The sequence below is a fragment of the Magnolia sinica genome, chromosome 5 (genome assembly GCF_029962835.1).
Source record: "Magnolia sinica isolate HGM2019 chromosome 5, MsV1, whole genome shotgun sequence".
In the NCBI taxonomy this organism is placed as follows: Eukaryota; Viridiplantae; Streptophyta; class Magnoliopsida; order Magnoliales; family Magnoliaceae; genus Magnolia; species Magnolia sinica.
Window position 1 is genome coordinate 1456741 of NC_080577.1, and position 19820 is coordinate 1476560.

The 19820-nt window shown below is 39.1% G+C and overlaps 1 protein-coding gene across 1 annotated transcript; it reads left to right on the forward strand.

The window, feature by feature from the left end:
- The first annotated feature begins 996 nt into the window (after window positions 1-996).
- LOC131245064 (mitochondrial adenine nucleotide transporter ADNT1-like) lies at window positions 997-15687 on the forward strand. The gene is made up of 8 exons (XM_058244248.1): window positions 997-1382; window positions 2435-2483; window positions 8634-8797; window positions 11010-11047; window positions 11576-11688; window positions 11810-11923; window positions 12750-13094; window positions 15309-15687. The coding sequence occupies exons 1-8, from the start codon at window positions 1216-1218 to the stop codon at window positions 15390-15392; spliced, it is 1074 nt and encodes a 357-aa protein (XP_058100231.1). The 5' UTR covers window positions 997-1215; the 3' UTR covers window positions 15393-15687.
- The last annotated feature ends 4133 nt before the right edge of the window (window positions 15688-19820 follow it).

The following is a 19820-nucleotide window of genomic DNA, read 5'->3' on the forward strand; positions in this document are numbered from 1 at the left end:
TCCTAGCACTTCTCTTTCATGGTCAGACGTACGGTACAAATAAGAGTAGCGTTTCTGTCGCTGCGCATTTCTTTCTGGGGAATAGGAATGGTAAACGCGCGACTAAGATAGAGAAGCAACTCACTTATACTTACTACTTTCTCTTAGATGTGAGAGATCGGGACGATTATTGAACATTTATCCATAAATAAATTGTCTCAGTATGTCCATCATCTGATCGAACACGATAAATAAATGTATATCTTTGGTTCTTTTGCACCGTTCAATTTACTAAGATTTTAATATCTAAAATGATAAGTGAAACTATACGGATTTTTTATCTGCTATGAAAAATAGCTTTTCCAAATCATTAAAATAGCTGATTTTTCAAAAGTGGTCCAATATTCACGCATACTGAGAGGAAATTTCATCATCTTACTCGCGCGAATCCTGTTAGTAATTCAGTTAAAGAGGTATCGTCGTCCATTCAAATGTCAGGGAAGTAGGTGCCGGTCAAAATCAGTGAAGTGTAAGGGCATTTCTGTACTTTCAATACCAACGATCGGAGCGCAACAGCCCTGCGACGGCCATCAACCAATCTAGGTTTCCGTTTCCAGGGCAAAGGAGTCCGCCACACTATCAATCACCTGAATGTCTACAGAGAAGATCGTACACATGCACTAACCAACTTCGCACGTGACACACATAATTCAATCCAATCCATTCAAATGCTAGACCCATTGATAATGAAAAGTTAGTAAAGTTCGATATTTATTAGATTATGCTAAGTATCCGAATGGTGGATTTTTATATGTTGAAGTTGGACCATTTAACATTTCGTTTTCTGATTATCAATAATATTGTCCGATTGTTCGAAAAGAACTCATAATAATTCTTTTCTGCATTTTCAACGGTTAGGATTGAGATAGAAAGACACGTGTAAAGAGGATGGGTGCACGGATGAGATTCTCTTACACGAATCTCATCACTATCAGAGCACACTACACAATTCCACAGCTCCATGGATAAAAGGAAACACTAGCCGCCACCAAACTCTAGAAGCCGTCACTCACTCCCCCCGGCGCTCTTTAGCGAACTCCCAGAGCACTCTCTCACTTTGCCCGTCTGAAAGAAGAGAAAGAAATGAAGATTCCTGAGTAGAGATAGTCGCTGAGAATCGATCGATCGCTGAAAGAATCCGAGGCAAGACAGAGAAGGATCGTTTGCTAGGGTTTTATGGCGTCAGAGGATGTAGTGGGGAAGACGACGAGCGAGTCGGCGGTATCAACGATCGTCAATCTGGCGGAGGAGGCAAAGCTAGCGAGCGAAGGCGTTAAGGCGCCGGGCCACGCGATCCTCACCATCTGCAAATCACTTGTCGCTGGAGGCGTCGCGGGTGGAGTGTCAGTCCCTCATTCCTTCAATTTCCTTTTATTCCTTGATATCATCATCATCATCATCATCATCAATTTCATTGGTTTTATGTTTTCTTAATTTTCTTGATTTCTTTTCGTCTTTACGTTTTGTTAGATTGTTATTTTTCACGAACCTTTCTTGAAAACTGAAACTGAGAATCAAATCAAATCAGTAGGCCCTGTTTGGTTGCCACTTAAAAATGACTTCATCTCATTTTAGTTAACAGTATTGGAGATACTGGTAAGGATTAAAAATAATCTTGATAGCCCACAATTTATATAAATTATGATCTCCTAGAACTTAGTTTGTAGATGCGAGGTCCATGGTTGGCCTATCCAAGCTACCTATCCAAGCAATTGATCTGACGGCCTCTACGATTGACAGACCATTCCCAGGATATCCTCTCAATTGGTCAACTCTAACCTTCCCATTGTTGGCATGCAAATACATGGTTAAAAAGAAATGCACGAACAAACGACATTCAATGGAGGAAGGGCGGAAGATTAGACGGTTAGGATCTTCCGATTTGGGAGAATTGGGGGGAATGGTCCATCCGTGATGGAGGTTCATCAGATCAACTATGGGCTCCACATCTACAAACTAAGTTCTGAATAGGGAAGTTCCCTTTCTGAATGAGTAGGGAACTTGGCCTCCTAAAATGAGATGAACTCATTTTTTTAGTGGGCCCTTAGATTTTTGAGAAATTAAGAGAACCTGAAAAAAAGAAAGAAAAAGAAAAAAGAAAGAAACAGAACTTTCCATGTGGAAAAGAAAGATGTTGATAAAACGAAGAAATTCTGACATTTCACATATTTTATCTGATTGTAATGTTCTGTGACACTCAGTCTAGTAATAACATATGCATCCAATCCAGTCATACGTGGGAAAGAAATCACTCTTATGTTGTGATCTGTGATTCCGCTTTCCCTTTTTCATTGACCAAATCCGGAACATAGGACTAGCTCTAAAATTCTTAGCCACTCTATTCTTGCTCTGTTTCCATTTACACTGATATCTATCTTGTGGGTTTCTCCCGCAGGTCACGCACTGCCGTTGCTCCTCTTGAGCGATTGAAAATTTTGCTACAGGTAGATTTCTTGAAGACCATGATACTATATTCCACTATTTAGATATTCTTAGTTTTGCATATTCTGTTTTGTTTCCTTGCTTCTAAACTTTTATGGGAATCCTTTGGTTGGCAACTGTTGAAGTTTTAGTCAGCAGTTGAAATTGGTTACATCTTTATACGTATTCCTGTGACCATTTGTGATAATAGTTTAAATTGTGGTTTTAGAAGGCAGGCACAAAAGGTTTCGTATCTTTACATTCCTGATTTGTTTGTTTTTATGTAATATCTCAAGCAATGTGGATTCACAAGTGATGAAATCCTCAGCCTTCTGCTATCAGGAATCAATGGAATTTTTATTTTTATTTTTTAAAGCAACTTGAATATATTAAGAAACTAAAACGGGGAGACAGGGGGGGCTGCTGAGATAGCAGAACAAAGACAAGAAAGAAACTAGAGACCTAAAGACACAAAATTAAAATCCTTTAAACAAGAAACATTAGCTGCCCAATCAATTAATAAACATTTCGCCCTTGAGCCAACGTGGAGAGCCGAAGATTGGATGTTGTTGAAGAGGAATCAATGGAAATTTAATGAGCAATGTGATCATTTTTAAAATGTCTAGGAATGCTAGGGAAAGAAAATTGGGTTTCAGCTGGTAAAAGAAATATGGGTTCATGATAAAAGAAAGAAAGCTACCTTCATGGGACATCATATTTCTTTGTTTTTTATTCCGTTAGGAAATCACTTTATTGAAGAAATAGAAAGAGAATAACAAATCCATGAGGTAACATGCAACCTCATTATCTCGACCATGCCACAGAAAACAACAGCAACCTACAATTTGGTTCAAAGTAGTGTTGTTATATGTGATCGCATAAGCGCTTACGCCATTGCATATGCCATTTTGGACTAGTGTACACCATATGCCATGATGACATATGCAGTTATTTATGCCGTTGGGGCTTATCTGGTTGCATAGAGAAGTATGCAACCACGTAAGCTATAGTTATGCAGTTATGCCATCACATTGGCATAAGCTCCCAACAGTTAGATTTTTTTTTAATTGTTGAGACTTATTTTTTTGCTTCATTTTCTTACATTTTGCCTATAAATAAGCACTCCAACCCCCTATTTTTACAACTTTATTACTCTCTCTCTCTCTCTCTCTCTCTCTCTCTCTCTCTCTCTCACACACACACACACACACACACACACACACACTCACACTCTATTACTCTCATTCTCTCTTAAAATGAAATCAATAAAATTTATATGCTGTTTTTTTTTTTTTTTTTTTTTTCACATTTTTTAGTATGTGCATTCATTTAAGTAGTTGTTTGTTGACTTGCTATAGTCTAATATTCTAATAAAACTTCTACGCTTGTAATATTTTCACATAAATTTTTTTTTTTTAAAATTGTTTTGGGGGATGTGCCATCGCATAAGCATAAGCACACAGCCTCCTTGGATCGCACATGATTGCTTATGCCATTTGGCACCATTGGTTCAAAGTACACAAGTGGCCCACCTGATGAGTGAATCAATCTGTTTTTTGTATCAGGTGGTTTTCATGGCGAGCCAACCTGTTAGACAGGTTGGATGTCATACACACATGCCACATAAGCTATTAGTCATCTAATGGTGTGTTACTTAGACCTCATGTGTGTGCTGCGCGATTGTGCGTGTGCTGTGTGGGTGTTTATGTGCGTGAGTGCGTGTGTGGGTGCGTGTGTGCATGCTCAAAGTCCACATAATAGCATTCTTTGATCCCTATTCCATAATCACCAAACTCAAGAATGATTTGTAACATTGAAACAGGTTGAGACCCACTTTGGTAGATCGTATCTCCACCTCTTTAGAATCATCCAGTCCAGACAATCTGAGTTCAGACAATCTATTTTACATGCATTCGTCTTGTAGTTCAGTCTGCAACTACTTCTTTCTTTCTTTCTTTGTAATGCTGATTATGCAAAGACCAACTACTCTCTCTCTCTCTCTCTCTCTCTCTCTCTCTCTCTCTCTCTCTCTTCTTTAACATCTTTTTTTTTTCCTGAGAACTGATAACATACAGCCTGCAGTATGCTAGCTTGTTATGCAGCCAAAATTTTCCCGCCAGCATACTACTTGTTTGGAATCCATACCATGTAAACAGCAGGTCCCACCATGAAGATTACATAGTATAAAAATCAGGCTGGCTCACACATCAGGTGCGATACTGTTGGAATCAATGGACAATCACCTGTTGGACTTAACATGCTGGTGTGACCCACATAATGAGTGGACCTACCTGATTTTTATGCCAGGTGATCTTCATGGTGGGGCCTATAGTTTGCATGGTACAGATGTTCTATACAAGTGGCTTACTGGTGGGGAAGATGAGGCTGTACAACAAGTTAGCATGCTTTGGGCTTTATGCGATAAGTTCTTTTCTTTTTTCTTTTCCCGATAGAAGTACCTGTGAAATGTTTATTTTGGCATATTGAAGTTCTCAAAGTTGCTTTCAAATTTGATCCAATAGTTTTTAGCCCACTGTTTTTTTTTTGTTTTTAATTATTATTATTATTATTTTTAATTTAAACAGAAGGGCCAAAAAGGGTAGAATTTACAGCCACAAGAGGAACCACAAATTCCCACACCCACCTCATGCAAGAACACCCACCCTATCCCTAAGATGACCATCTCTCTCATACCCAGAAAACTCCTTTAGGGTCCTTGCCTGGGAACTAATATAGCTCCTCACTTGATCAATATCCTGGGCTACAGTTTTACTTTTGTTGTTAAAAGTCCTGTTATTTATTTCCTTCTACGTTGGCCACATAATTGCTAGGATACATAGGTTCCAAAGCAATCTGCCCTTGCCAACAGAAACATGCAATCAAGAAATAAATGGTTCACACTTTCTGCATACCTCGTGCACATGCAGCAGCTATTCTCCATATCATGTCTATTGTGGAGATGGTCTGCTGCTAACACTTGTGATGAGCAACTAGCCACCCAAAATCAATGACTGTAGGGGACACCTAAAACACGACAACCATACTATTGAGGCAGTTCCATTCCCATCTATTCTCTTCTCATAAAGTGACCTCACAGAGAATTTTCTGAAAAATTTCCCATTTCCAAGTTCTCCTATGTTGCCCTATCCGATTGAACAAAACACCCCCAATAGTCTGACCACTCCTCTTCCTCCCTCAGCCCCCTTCCAAATGTAGGGGACCAAGCAATCTGCACACCCATCCAGCTATAGATGTTAACAACTCTGGTCATGTTATATGTAGAGACACTATAGAGTGCTTCAAAAAATTGTCACTGTGGCCCATCTACACTCCAATTATCCTCCTAGTAACAAACCATCAAGTTGTTCCCCGTTTCCAATGTTTTGCCATTTTGAAGACGGATTTTTGGGCACATGAACCTGTGTCTTGACGACCAAGAGGTTCCCCAACCATCTCCAAATTCATAAAAACTGGGCACAGTAGCAAACAGTTTACTACTCCCACAACCCATGCACCCCAATAACCTCCCACAATACAATTCAACTATCCAAACTACCCTTACTAATATTACCTCATTGGAAATTATGATCTCGTCCCTCCGGTCCATTATTTTATATGCATTAGATATCTCTTTAGCCATCTACCTGCAATATTCTTCATCTCTGGCATCACCCTTCACCCATGCATATGAATATTTGTATCGTATTGGCCATATCGTATCCATATCGGCACGAGCTGATACGCGATATGGGGTTGTATTGGTTCGATATGAAAAAACACTGACTTGTATCAGCCTAAATTGGCCCATATTGGTCGATTCAGGGCCAAAACACCCATAAAAGTCCAATTTTGAATATATATATATATATATATATATATATATATATATATATATATATATATATATATATATATATATATATATATATATATATATATTTAAAATTCACTTACGTCTCTTCTTTTTTCATTTAAGTCATGGAAGAAGCTTAAAAACTCATTTTAGGTTAGATATAGACCTATTTTAGAATCAAAACAAATGATTTGAATGGGATTCAACAAATCAAAGTGAAGTGGACTATTATGTGAAAATTAGAAAGAAGGGTAACCTTCACTTCCTTTTTTATATTTTCATCTTCTTTTTGTTGTATTTCAATGTAATGGGCCTTAGTTCACGAAATCATGCTTGATTCGTGTTCAATTAGGGCCCATTTAGTTGACCTTCAACAAGTCAAACCGACAGGCAACATTCTCATCAAAGAATGGTCTGATACACCGTCTGATACAATGGTCAAAACACACAAAAAAATGATAGATTCTTGGACATCACATTTTTTTTTTTTCCTGATTTTCTAATATTTTCCATGTTTTCTTCTTTAAAAAAAAAAATCTGACCATTATAGGCCGATACGGCCTGAATACCGATACGCGGCGTTATATCATATCATTTTTCTGGTAGGCTGATACGATGACCGATACTGACATTCAGAACCATGCCTACACTTGTCACCAACAGGCCCATTTTTGTCCCCATCTCCACGTCCAACACCTGCCACGGTGTCGATGGCTTTGACGATCGGCCTCCTTGATATCTCGCTCCTATATCAGAGCTGCCTAGTTAACCCATATTGCTGCTAGCTCATCATCTCCTTCCTCTGACCCTCTAGTTGATCCACTTGTCTAGCCAACACACCATCCACCCCCGCCCCCCCCCCCCCCCCCTCTCTGTCTGTGTACCAGCAACTTGTGCCGATACCCCTTTCACTTTCCCCCCAAACTTTCTGTTATTAACACAATACATTCCTTTTACTTCTTCATCAGTCTCAAGCCTCATATATGCACACCCTATCTTTCCAATCGCCTCATCCTTTGCAGCATAATGATCCCTTATCATCCTCTAATGACCCTCCTGTTGCACTTCTCCCATCACCCAACCTCCGTCCATTCATTATGCAGAGCATCACCCATTGCCTCCCCTGGCAACACAACCAGAAAATTTATGGATGGCAGACCGAAACTTTTGCGACCCTAACAAAGTTCCAAAGTTCCATTAGCATCTTACTATCACTTCTCATATGCTTTATGGAACCTCTTAGTATTTTTTATTTTATTTTATTTTGAAGGTTAGCTCGTTTGAATATTAGGAATCATATGATTAAAACAGCTATCTCAAATGTTTCATATTGTTCTAGGAGAGATTGAGAAGGATGTTGCCCATATATTTAGAGCTGGTTGGATTATGTGGAAATGTACATCTAGAGTTTTATGTGACTGTCTCATGCCAATCAAACTGGAGGGAAGATTTTATAGGATAGCTATAAGACAAGCCATGCTTTATGTGATAGAATGTCGGGCAGTCAAGGACTCAAGGAACAACATGTTCATAGGATGAGATGGCAAGGGGAAGTCCCAAAAGTACTTGGGTGGAGGTAGTAAGAAAAAATTTGATGACATATGGTTCAACATGAGGATATGGTGCTTAATAGAGTGGAATGGTGGAATAGGATTTGTGTAGCCAACCCCATTTAGTTGGGATGAGGCTTAGATGATGATGATGATGATTTTAAAATGAGTGTAGTCATTCAATTGGGAAGACTAATCGCTAAAAACGATGATATCAATATAATTACCTGTTGTGGTTATGAATTGTAAAAATTGCTTTGGAACTGATGGAAGATGCTTTGAGTAAAACTTCATTGTTGTTGTATTTGGGGTGTTGTCTGACTGTTCGTGCTCCATGGGTGGAGGTGGTAAGAAAGGATTTGATGACCTATAGAATGGTGAAATAGGATCTGTGTAGCTAACCCCATTTAGTTGGGATAAGGCTTAGATGATGATTTAAAAATGAGTATAGTCATTCAATTGGGGAGACTGATCACTAAATATAATTGCCTGTTGTGGTTATGAATTGTAAAAATTGCTTTGAAAGTGACAAAGATTCTGCAAGTAAAACTTCAATTTTCTTGTATTTGGGGTGGCCTTTGATTGACTCTTTGTACTACACAATACTGGATGGAAAAATCAATAGACATGATAATGTTCTCGATTAGCTGTGTAAAGGGCAGAAATATTTTCCAGCTAGCTCTTCATGCTTTGGCTTTTATTCTTTGTACCTTCTTGTTACTGTTCGACTTCTAAAGCATGGTAGTTTCATTATTTATTGGAAAACACAGGTTCAGAATCCTCACAGCATCAAGTACAATGGAACAATTCAAGGCTTGAAGTATATATGGAAAACCGAGGGTTTTCGGGGGCTATTTAAAGGCAATGGTACCAATTGTGCGCGTATAGTTCCAAACTCAGCGGTCAAGTTCTTTAGCTATGAGCAAGCAGCTAGGTGTGGTTCTTAACTTCATATAGAGATGGATGCAAATGTTCATTTCCTTTTATCATGATGCCTTTAATCACATTTCCTGCATGATACATGACATAAATTTTCTTCTGTTTCATATCTGTGTATCTGGGCATCGTATTTTCCTCAATGCATAATTTGCACATCACTTGTTAAATGTTGCTACTCATAAGGGTGGCAACAGGCAGGCCTGTATTTGATTTTGACCAGAAATTTTAACTGATTGGCCCGTCCTGTCACACCAGGTCTATCCAAAACTTGATTTTGCTTGGCTTGGGCCCAGCCCATTGCCAGCCCTAATTAAAGGCTTATGTTCTGGGAGTAGACTCCTATCTGTTTTTGTGTTAAAGTTTGGCAACTCATCAACTGTTCACATCACATAAATGCAGCCAATCTAGATGGTCAAAAAGCCAGTCCCAATGTGGATTGAACACAGCCCAACAACCATACTGATCGGATAATCCTAACTGTTTGATTGGTGACCATCAAATATGGTTAACATTCCAAATTCAATTGGCAATATCCAATGGTTTGGCATGCAGTTATGCTGTTTGTACCATGAAAGAGTTTCAAGAAAGTATCACTTGTGATAAGTGCACATGGGACTGTAGGCTGTCTAGCCCTATATTCTTATACTTTTGAGTGAATTTGTTATGAGCGCCTTTACAATGCAGTTAAAAGAAAATTTCTATCATATGCTAGTGTCCAGCTATCAAAGGGTAAAAGCCGATGCAACTTCTTTATTTGAATGTAAACTGATTTTGAACAACTCTACCTCACATGCATTGGACGTTTGGACCTTTGGATTCCACTCCTTCCTGTCCATTCCCAACAATTCACGAATCCTTGAGCTCATGAATTATTCAAAATAAAAATAAAAATAGTGTATTTTTTGCAAGCAATTTGTAATTATTTCATAATTAAAGATCTTTGCAAAATTTTATTTTGTAATTTGATAACAGAAACCAAAGAACTAAAAAACTTGATAAAGTAGATTTTTTTTTTCCTTATTTAAACAATTTACCAAATATTCTGGAATTTGTGAAGAATTATGTTGCCTAGTTTTTCCAAATCTGAACTTTGTAGCTATAGCTTATGTTGCCATTATGATTACAAGAGTATTGACATGAATATGTGAAATTCCAGCCCCATTTGCCTTTCTGCCTATTTGATGATTTACATCATTTACTTCCAGACTTTTACCTGATGATTGTGGCAACATTAGTGGCCACGTCCTCGCTGAGATCCCTTGTCATGATGTTTTGTGCCGATCACAGTCTGTGGGGAGTACTGTTTTGTATATGGATATAGCAAGTTGTACTTGCAAGGTTGTTGGTTGAGCCAGATTAGCTGGTTTGCAATTGGACGGCGATCTAAACACAGAGAAAAAAAAAAAAAACAAGTGTGTGTGTGTGTGTGTGTGTGTGTGTGTGTGTATAAAGTGGACACAGAGCCAGTTTGCCAAATATATGAACCAAAAGGTTCGACCTTTCATCTACACCTTCAGTTTTTTATCATCTGAAAAAACGAAAACTCTTTGATCTGGATTTGATTGGCAACTCCAAGTGCTTGTCTTGATCAATCTATGTTGCATTGGCTGATCCCATCAGGTTTTCTACTAACACTGTTTTCAAGTAAAATAAAGTCAATGCATGGACAATCAAATTATCATAAGATATCAGTTTTGTATGGTAAGGTGCATGGTTGATAATTGTTGTGTGCAGCAAGGATATAGACTGTACACAACTAAAAATAAGGTCGACCATTATGTTCACAGCTACCACATGGAGTCTATTTTAATTTAAATTTTCATTTATTGCATCAAAATAATATTATTTTATGCACAAACGTTAGTTTGATCGCAATATTTGAGGGAACTTTTTCTCTTTTTACATGCATATGCAGGTGTATAGAAGTTCTATTATGTCTCAAAAAAATATTTTTAAGTGTGTAACAGTGTTCATGCATTGCATCTTTAAAAGAAGGGAAAAAACCAACACCTGTTTGCATTTTCCTTTGTTTTAAGCTTCTAAGTGCATTTTCCAATTCATCTGAAATGCTCAGTATGCTTATTGTTTAAAGAATCATTCATCGAGAGCTACCAAATGTTATTTTACATCGTGTGCATCTCAAACTTAGCATTTGCCTGTTAAAATATTTTCCCAGCTTGCTCACTATTAATTGGTATTTCTAACAGAGGAATTTTATGGCTTTATCGGCAACAACCTGGCAATGGTATGACCGTTCTTTTTCTTTTTTTTTTTCTTTGAAAGTTTATAGCTTTGTTTAAAATTTGCAATTTCTTTGAGACCGTTAACTTTTCTATGAATTTGATGGTGCATTCTACAGTTTCATGCATGTTAACTAGGGCAAACAGTCTGTCTTGATAATAAACTCAATGAGTATGTCCACATCTCTTATATAGATAAAAGAAAAACATGATGTATAGACTATTGCTTGTGAATACAGGTGAAACTTAGCACATGTATATACAAGAAATCATTAATTAGCTAATCCCACTTTTATTTTGGTAATGAACTACCTATAGACAACTAATTCCAATTATAGAGGGAACACATTCACAAATGGCAGATGTATAAAGAAGCCTCTAATTTCTAATAGGATATCCTTCAATTTTTTTTTTCTTGGTCTTCCAAATTGCCTTTGGAAGGATGACTGGAGGCTTACCTTCTGGATGCATACTTATGAAAATCCCATGGATTCATAATTACCTTTTATGTCAATCATTTGAATATTTTACAGAAGATGCTCAGCTCACTCCTCTCTTACGCCTTGGAGCTGGAGCATGTGCTGGAATTATTGCCATGTCAGCAACTTATCCCATGGACATGGTACGAGGCAGGTTAACTGTTCAGGTATTTTCTTGAATCTTCAATATAACTAAAGTTCCGTCCTGCTTTTTTCTAATTGCAGTTGTAGTCTGTTTATTGTGTTTTAATTTTATTTATTTATTTTTCATTTTTCTTCTTTGTGCAGACGGAGAGGTCTCCTTATCAGTATCGGGGAATGTTCCATGCACTGACGACTGTCCTTCGGGAGGAAGGTCCACGAGCTCTGTACAAAGGCTGGCTTCCTTCTGTCATTGGAGTTGTGAGTCAAATCTTCCCTATGCATGAATTTGGTTCTTTTAGTAAATGTCTATCTGCACATGGATCCATTAAATATAGTCTTAAACTGTAGATTTCTTCCATGATGATACAAGCAATGTAAGTGTGTTTGGGCCGGGGTTAGGAGTTTTGTCGCTCCTCTCTGCTTGTAGTTTGTTTTTCCCTTGTTGTTTTTCTTTTTCTTTATCTTTTTCTGCTTGTGTGTGTGTGTGCGCGAGTGCGCGCACATACATATTGGCTTTTGCCCTAATAAAGTTGCATCATCTTTCAAAAAAGAAAAAAGAAGAAGCAAGGAAAGTGTGTAGTGCTCAGTTAAAAAAGGAAAAAAAAAAAAAAGAAAAAGAAAAGAAAAGAAAAAAGAAAAGTCCGTGGTGTTCTAGTTTACTTTTACACTCGTACATCTCTCAGTTATGGAGACTAAATTTGGTTTCCAATCACAGTGATTTATTCCTTTGTTTCTTAAGCATTTCCTTCTTGGCTGATTGGAAACTGTCTGGTAGGAAACTAACTCCATCTCGGCATCAATGTTTGAGCATTTGTGATCTCTCCCATTCCAGTTAAAACCACCTGCCGAGTTTTTCTGCAGGCACAATATCTTTGACAAGATATTGCCTCAAATTTCCTCAGGTGAAAAGAGAGATAATATCATTCACATTGTAGAGTGGATATCACCATTTCAGCCATTTTCTTGTATGTGGTGTCTGTTTTATGGATGCCACTGTAGCTCTTGTTTTTTTTTTCAGTGTGTATGGCACCATAACTCATTACTTGATAGTATTGAAGATTTAAATTTTTTTTAATATCTGCAGATTCCATATGTGGGCCTCAACTTTGCTGCTTATGAATCTCTAAAGGACTGGTTAATCAAAACCAAACCGTTAGGACTGGTTGAAGACAATGAGCTGGGCGTGGTAACTAGGCTTGCATGTGGAGCCGCCGCAGGAACTGTTGGCCAGACTGTTGCTTACCCCCTTGATGTCATTCGCAGAAGAATGCAAATGGCAGGATGGAAGGATGCCTCCTCCATTATAACCGGTGATGCGAGGGGCAAAGCACCAATTGAATACTCTGGCATGGTTGATGCGTTTAGAAAAACAGTCAGATATGAAGGGTTTGGAGCATTGTACAAGGGTTTGGTTCCCAATTCAGTGAAGGTCAGTCAAAGCCTCCACCTTTTCTCTTCTCCATTAGATTTGCAGAAGTAACTAGACGAGGAATTATACTTGTCAAGGATATGTTTGGTATCCTTGGGTCTTGAGCCTGAACTAGTGGGGCTCATGTTTTTAGTTATACAGACTGTGAATTGGTGGGACCTGCCTTGGATAGATCATATGATTCATATCCCCATAGTTTCCAAGATTAGGATCTATCTAATCCTTGGCCTTTTTTCCCATTGTCGATGATTGCTGTATTTCATTTTCTTACCATCTATTTTTTTTTTGAACAATGATCTTTATTATAGGCAAAAGCCAAAAGAAAATACAGTGAACACAAACAGAAAACAGACAGGAACACTAAAAATACAAGAAGGCAGCCCTTTAGTCAAGGATCCCACTCCTTAAACATCAAAGAAATTCTGGCAATAGGAGCATTGTTTGTCAATTGTGGGGCCATCAGATCAATGGCCTGGGTCGCCAAGCCATGCTCCCCACTTCTACAGACTCAAGGCCCATGGATACTGTGAATATGCTCAGGTTGAGGACCATATAATCCACATAAAGGGACACATAAAGGGAAAAGGACCAATTCCACTCCCTCCCCTCTCTATTTGTAAGCAACTGAATGAAGGGTTATGATTATTCCACGGGCAGATTTTTTAGCATTGTTTGTCAATTGTAGGGCCATCAGATCAATGGATGGGTCACCAAGCCATTCTCCCCACTTCTACAGACTCAAGGCCCACGGATACCTGAATGTGCTTAGGTTGAGGAGGACCATATCATTCACATAATGGGAAAAGGACCAACCCCCCATGCTTTAAGTTCTCAAGCAATCCTTTCTGTGTTTTCATTTCAGCCAAGCACCCTACTTGTGTTGCCTAGGAGATTTGAGTAGACCAACTTGATTTTTACCCTTGTGTATGGTCATGATGAGGCCGACTGGGTGAATAGTTTTGACTTCCTTCACAATACACTTTACACGTACACTAGTACACACCTGAAAAAAGGGCTAGACTCCTCTTTTAGATTTGCACCAGTTAAAAAAATAGTGCCAACTCTTTCAAAGGTAAGCATGAGATAGCTGCAAGGTAATTTAGACCATCCAAATTGCAGAACTGTGGTTCCATATGCACAACGGGCCAGACTACTACAATCAAGGTATTCAATAACAGAAACAGTGGCTGTAACAGCCACCCTCGTTACCATAATGATGAGGGCCATTATGGCCAACCTATTAAAAAAATAAAACGAAAAAAAACTGTACTGACCCCGTAATGGACCATTACGGGCCATTTTTTCTGTAACAGCCAGTATGGCCCCTAACGAGTAATGCTTCCCACCTTTACTTACGTTACATTACCGTGTTTTAATACATTGACTACAATGGTTCACCACCATCATTCATCCTTCTCACTTGTCACAATTATGCTAATATCTAGACCATCTAAACCCTAGGGGCACTTCTTGATAGAAGATATCTCTTAAACTTACACTTACTGAGCAATCCGAACCATTCATTTTATTCATGTCAAGCACATACCTAAAAGTAAAATAGTTAGCGGACTAAATTCCAATGGAAAAATAAACAGTTAATGCCACATTTTGTGTGATTTTTGAGTCATGCTATATCCACAGTTGGGTTAATGATTTGAACGGTCTAGATTGATTTATGATTATCGATGTGTATGGTTGAAGAGTCGCCACCATTTTTAAGATGGAGAATTATCATAGAAAATCTTGTGAGGAGGGGTATAAATGGAATAAGAGAAAAAATTGGAAGGTTAATCCCTTCATATAACCTTCATGTCACCAAGAGTTGCAAAATTGGAAGGAAAGTGATATACATTCCCTTCTTTCCTGATCTGATACACTTTCAATTCCCAAAATGGAAAGTGTAATCCCTTCATATCACCTTCATGTCACCAAGAGTAGCAAAATTGGAAGGAAAGTGATATACATACCCTTCTTTCCTGATCTGATACGCTTTCAATTCCCTAAATGGAAAGTTGCAATATGCAAATTTGGAAGGGATGCGTGTAAACTGAAAGCAGGCATATGCAATTAAGAAAGGCTAGTTGTAAATAGTGGCTTCCAATTCAATGGCTAATCATCTCTGGTCTTTCATTTCTTGGTTATTCAAATAACTGATGGTCAAGATTCTTCTGTGGAAATTTGTTGGTTTAACTGTGCATAGTTTGCTTCATTCAGGTGGTGCCATCCATTTCAATTGCATTTGTGACGTATGAGACCATGAAGGATGTTCTTGGAGTGCAGATGAGAATATCTGATTGAAGGTGGAGCAGAATAGGAAGCATCATCAATACTCAGCTGATTTTTGTAGGCAAAGGGAAAGAGACAACGGATTGATTCAAACAAAAACGGTAAAGTAAACAGAAAATGGGGAAAGCACTGTTGCCGCCTGTGTTGGAATTATTCCTTGCAGCCTGTCCCAAACCCAACTGAAGAACACCATATTGGGTCTTCTCGGCATCTGAATAAGTGGTTGTTTGTATGGTAATAGCCCAATTTGCGTAGCTTTGTTAAATCTCTACCATTTTTAAACCCTCTATCTAATGTCTGTTTCTGAGGATCTGCTTTCATCATTCTCTGCGGAAGAGGTCACATGCCCCCCCTTCTATATGCTTAGGTTTTTCTTGTTTGGATCTATCTTGTCCCGAGAAACTCATCTTCTAATGGAATTGATCTTCCAGGAAGGTTTTGATGTTCCAGAGACGAGGGCTATTTAGTAGAGACTGCATTGCCCTCTGTTCTTAAAACAACCCTCTAACAGCTACTACTCTGTACTCTTTCCTGTCTTGTCCTCGTAAACCCCTCTCACAAATCTTTCCACACCACCTCCAATAGGCTTGTGGTTTCAAATAGCTAAAGAGGTTTGCTCGAATCCATCCCTTTCTGGCCGTACTGGCACTAAGAGATGTCGGTACTCTGGCCGTTGGATTTGGAGATTTGGATGGAGTAGAGTTCACGCACAATACAATGGACCCCACAGCTTGTTGTGGTATAAGGCTAGTTGATCGAGCGAATCTCCATGGCATTACTGTTAGTAGGATTCCTTACCTTTGCCATGAAGAGGGAAAAGGAATCCTTGTACGGTAACGCGGAGCAGATTCGATCAGTTTGGATGGATGGGGCGTGGTATCACACGTGCTAAATAAGTGTGTCAGGTTTGAGTGATTCGTGAATTCGTCAACCAGGACACCCTACTGATACTGTTCGTAGCCAGTAGCTACTGGACACAACAGGGATTTTTTTTTAATTATTATTATTATTATTTTATTTTTAAAAAAATATTTACGCGCGCTCACACACGCCACGATGGGTACTGGAACCGATTACCTTAGTTTTGAAACTGTTGTGAGTCTACCACTAAGCCATGGGTAGGGACCTAACAGGATGAATGGCAATAAAAATTACAATGGGCCCACTGTTTTTCTTTTTTAATGGTGGCCGTTCAATCACCAAATTTTTATTTATTTATTTTTTGTGTAGTCCACTTAAGATTTGGTTCTGTCATGAGCCCAAAAATGATCCGGAAAAATAGATGGATAGCATGGATAAAACACATTATGGTGGGGCCCACAGCAATGTCCAGTAGCCACCTTGCTACTGGAGGTAACCCGCGTCCAATCAACCGGGGGACACTGTTTAGCATTCCCTGGCCCAAAATATGGCTGGTCCACTCATCGTGCCGATCACACTTGCATGGGAAAAAGGTTGGATAGAAAAAAAAATAAATGATCAAAGGTCAATGTTCAACTAAAGCCTCTGGCCTAATTTTGATCTGCGGCGCGTTCACAGATCACCTTACATGTGTAGCGTGTTACCTGAATCCCGGCCTACCTCACGTGAGCAAGTGCACTTGCTCTCCCCATTTGCCAACGCTCATGTGAATCCTGTACACGTCATCACAACGGCCTGTTATCATCGAGTGACCATTCTTTACTTCTATATCCAAAATATCAGGCGGGTCTGGTGATCCTAAAAATCCATCCGGTCGCCATCAAATGAACAGTCAAAAAGAGGACGGCTGTGACCAAATGCATGCAGCCATGTGAAAACCTGGAATAAATGTAGCTAGACACAGACCCCTCAAGTGCTTGGTCCCGCTGTATATGGAGAGTAGCCACAAAATCAAATTGGCTACACGGCCTGGATCTGTTATCGATGGATTACCTGTGTTGAGTCTGGACTATTGATTAGTGTCATTCTAACCGTCCATTGGGTTCCAGCCAATATACCAGTTAGGATTATTCAATTGTGGTTGAACCCACGATTAGGATTTGTTTAGTTTTGAGTCTATGTTGCGTATGAGCATGCGTCATCTAGATCAAAGTTTTCAGATCTGGTAGACCGTAGATGGGAGAACTGTAACAAAAAGAAAAGGGAGAGACGCGACACACGAGGAATCGTGGGTCCCACGCATCTGCAAAATCGGGCCAATGAGTCACTCATCCAAATAACCATCTAGACTGGAAGGTCCCAACCTCAGCTCCGAATAATCATCTGGACTGGAAAATCTCAGCCTTTGGATTTTGGGATTATCTTCCATTGAATGTAGCCCGTTGCCATAGTGTCTCCATGTTGAAGGGCTGGGATCTTCTAAATCTCGAAGATTTTTAAAGCATTCCCTATGGGCCTTGGGGTTCATCAGATGAATGGTTTCGATCACTGAACCATGGTAATCACGTGTACAGAATCCTGCACCTCAGGATATTAGAGTACAAAACTTTGTTACTCCGGCTGGATGATACGCAGACACTTATAAATTACCTAGAAATTGTGTACCTGAGAAACGAACGGTTAAAATTAAACTATCCAGATTGTGTCCCATTTTATATTTACCATAAACCATTAAAAAATCACTTAATTAATACTGAATATACTATCGTTGGACATTTATTGGACGGTTGAAAATAAAATATCCAATGTCCTATTTCAATAAATGAGTGTCCAATAATCATATGTTACGAGTTTTTCGGCTAGTTTAATTTTGGACCTTTGGTAGTAAGTCCTTTATTCCGTTTAATTTAATTTAATGTATGCCACATGAATAATTCTAACTAAGTATTCTAAGAGCCTGCGTATCCAGCGTCCTACGCGGCCGGAGTATGAAATAACTTATGCCAATATTTCCATCCCGGAAATCACGGAGTTCGCTGCTCGCATAAGTCGTGGGAGTGCCAAGACCGACCGCATGGGCTTAGTCAACTAAAACGGTCCGGCAGCCTCTTCAACACCTATTTTACGCACTACCCAAGCTCTGTGGAGCTCGCCATGTTGTCTGTTTGAAATCCACTCAGTCCGTCTTGTGCGCTCCTCAATGCTAGGATCTGGAACCAAAAATAACCTAGATCCACAGCTTAGATGGGTCACATCACAGGGAACGATGGGGATGGGACGCCAACCATGGTCTTGTTAGTGGGTCTATATGGTGTGTATGTTTCATCAAACCCGGGCATGAGCTATGACTCGCCACGGTGAAGGGAAAATGAAAAAAATAAAATATAAAATTAGCCTGGTTTGAAATGTAGGTGGGTCCCACATCATAAACTAAGAGGTTTTAAGTGCAATTCTATACTGTTACCATTGGGGTGGCCCATATAAGTTTAAAAGGGCGAGATATCGTAGGTAAGGTGAACATAATGATTCTCACCTGATGGACGGAGTGAATTTTACAGGTACAATATCGTGGGCCCCACAGCGGTTAGGTGTGTTGGGGAAGCAGGTGTTATCGGCGAATCCGGTCTAACTTGAACTATCCCATTGTTAGCCTGGGAAATGGATGGTTTAAACCTAAGCGGAATTAAATCAACGGTCAAAATACAACGGACCACATGATTTTGGATATCTCGTCCATCTACACATTGGTCTATTTGGTTAATTGTCCCATTTTCCATTGCCTATACATACACGAGGCTGGATCCCCTGCAACGTTTCTAGAATTAGCTTACACTATAAGTCTTGCCTCAGGGGCCCACTTGATGTAGTCAAGGCATCCAACCCGTTCAGAAAGGGTGGTTGCCCCAACCTATAATTGGAATTCCTCAAATGGTCCAACTGTAATGCGGCCCACCATGTGAATGTTAGGTTTTTATGTAGCTGTCCATTATCTTTTCTATGCAGTGTTCCATAGTGTTGTTTCATGCAATTCAATCAAAGGATCAAGTGAGGCCTGTCATGATAATGGGATTTTCAAAATCATCAACTGAGACCCACTAAAGCTAACAAAAGACAACCATCTAGAATCTCAGAGTTCATGGACTTGATTGGTATGACTTCTAACTCTAATGGTTGTGGACTATTCATCCATCAATTCCAGTGCGCCACACAAACATTGCTCTTAAAAATTTCTAGTCTTATGTGGTGAGTCCTGCATGAGTTTTGGATCAAGCTGACTCACTTTAAAATATTCTCTTTTTAGCTTTTAAATTTTTTTTTAATAAATTCATTTAAGAAATTTTATTTATTCAATATATTACTGCCACTCTTTTTTGATTGACGGTTTCGATAGAAAATGCGTGATATACCAATACAAAGAATGAGTGTTTTACATGCAGCTTCATGGATTATCGGATCCACCCATGCCTGACTGTGGGGCCCACCGTAATTTATGTACCTTACATCCAAAAGCTGAAGTAGATCCATATCTCAGGTGAATCAGACAGAAATAGTGGTGATTAAATATCCATCGTTAAAAGC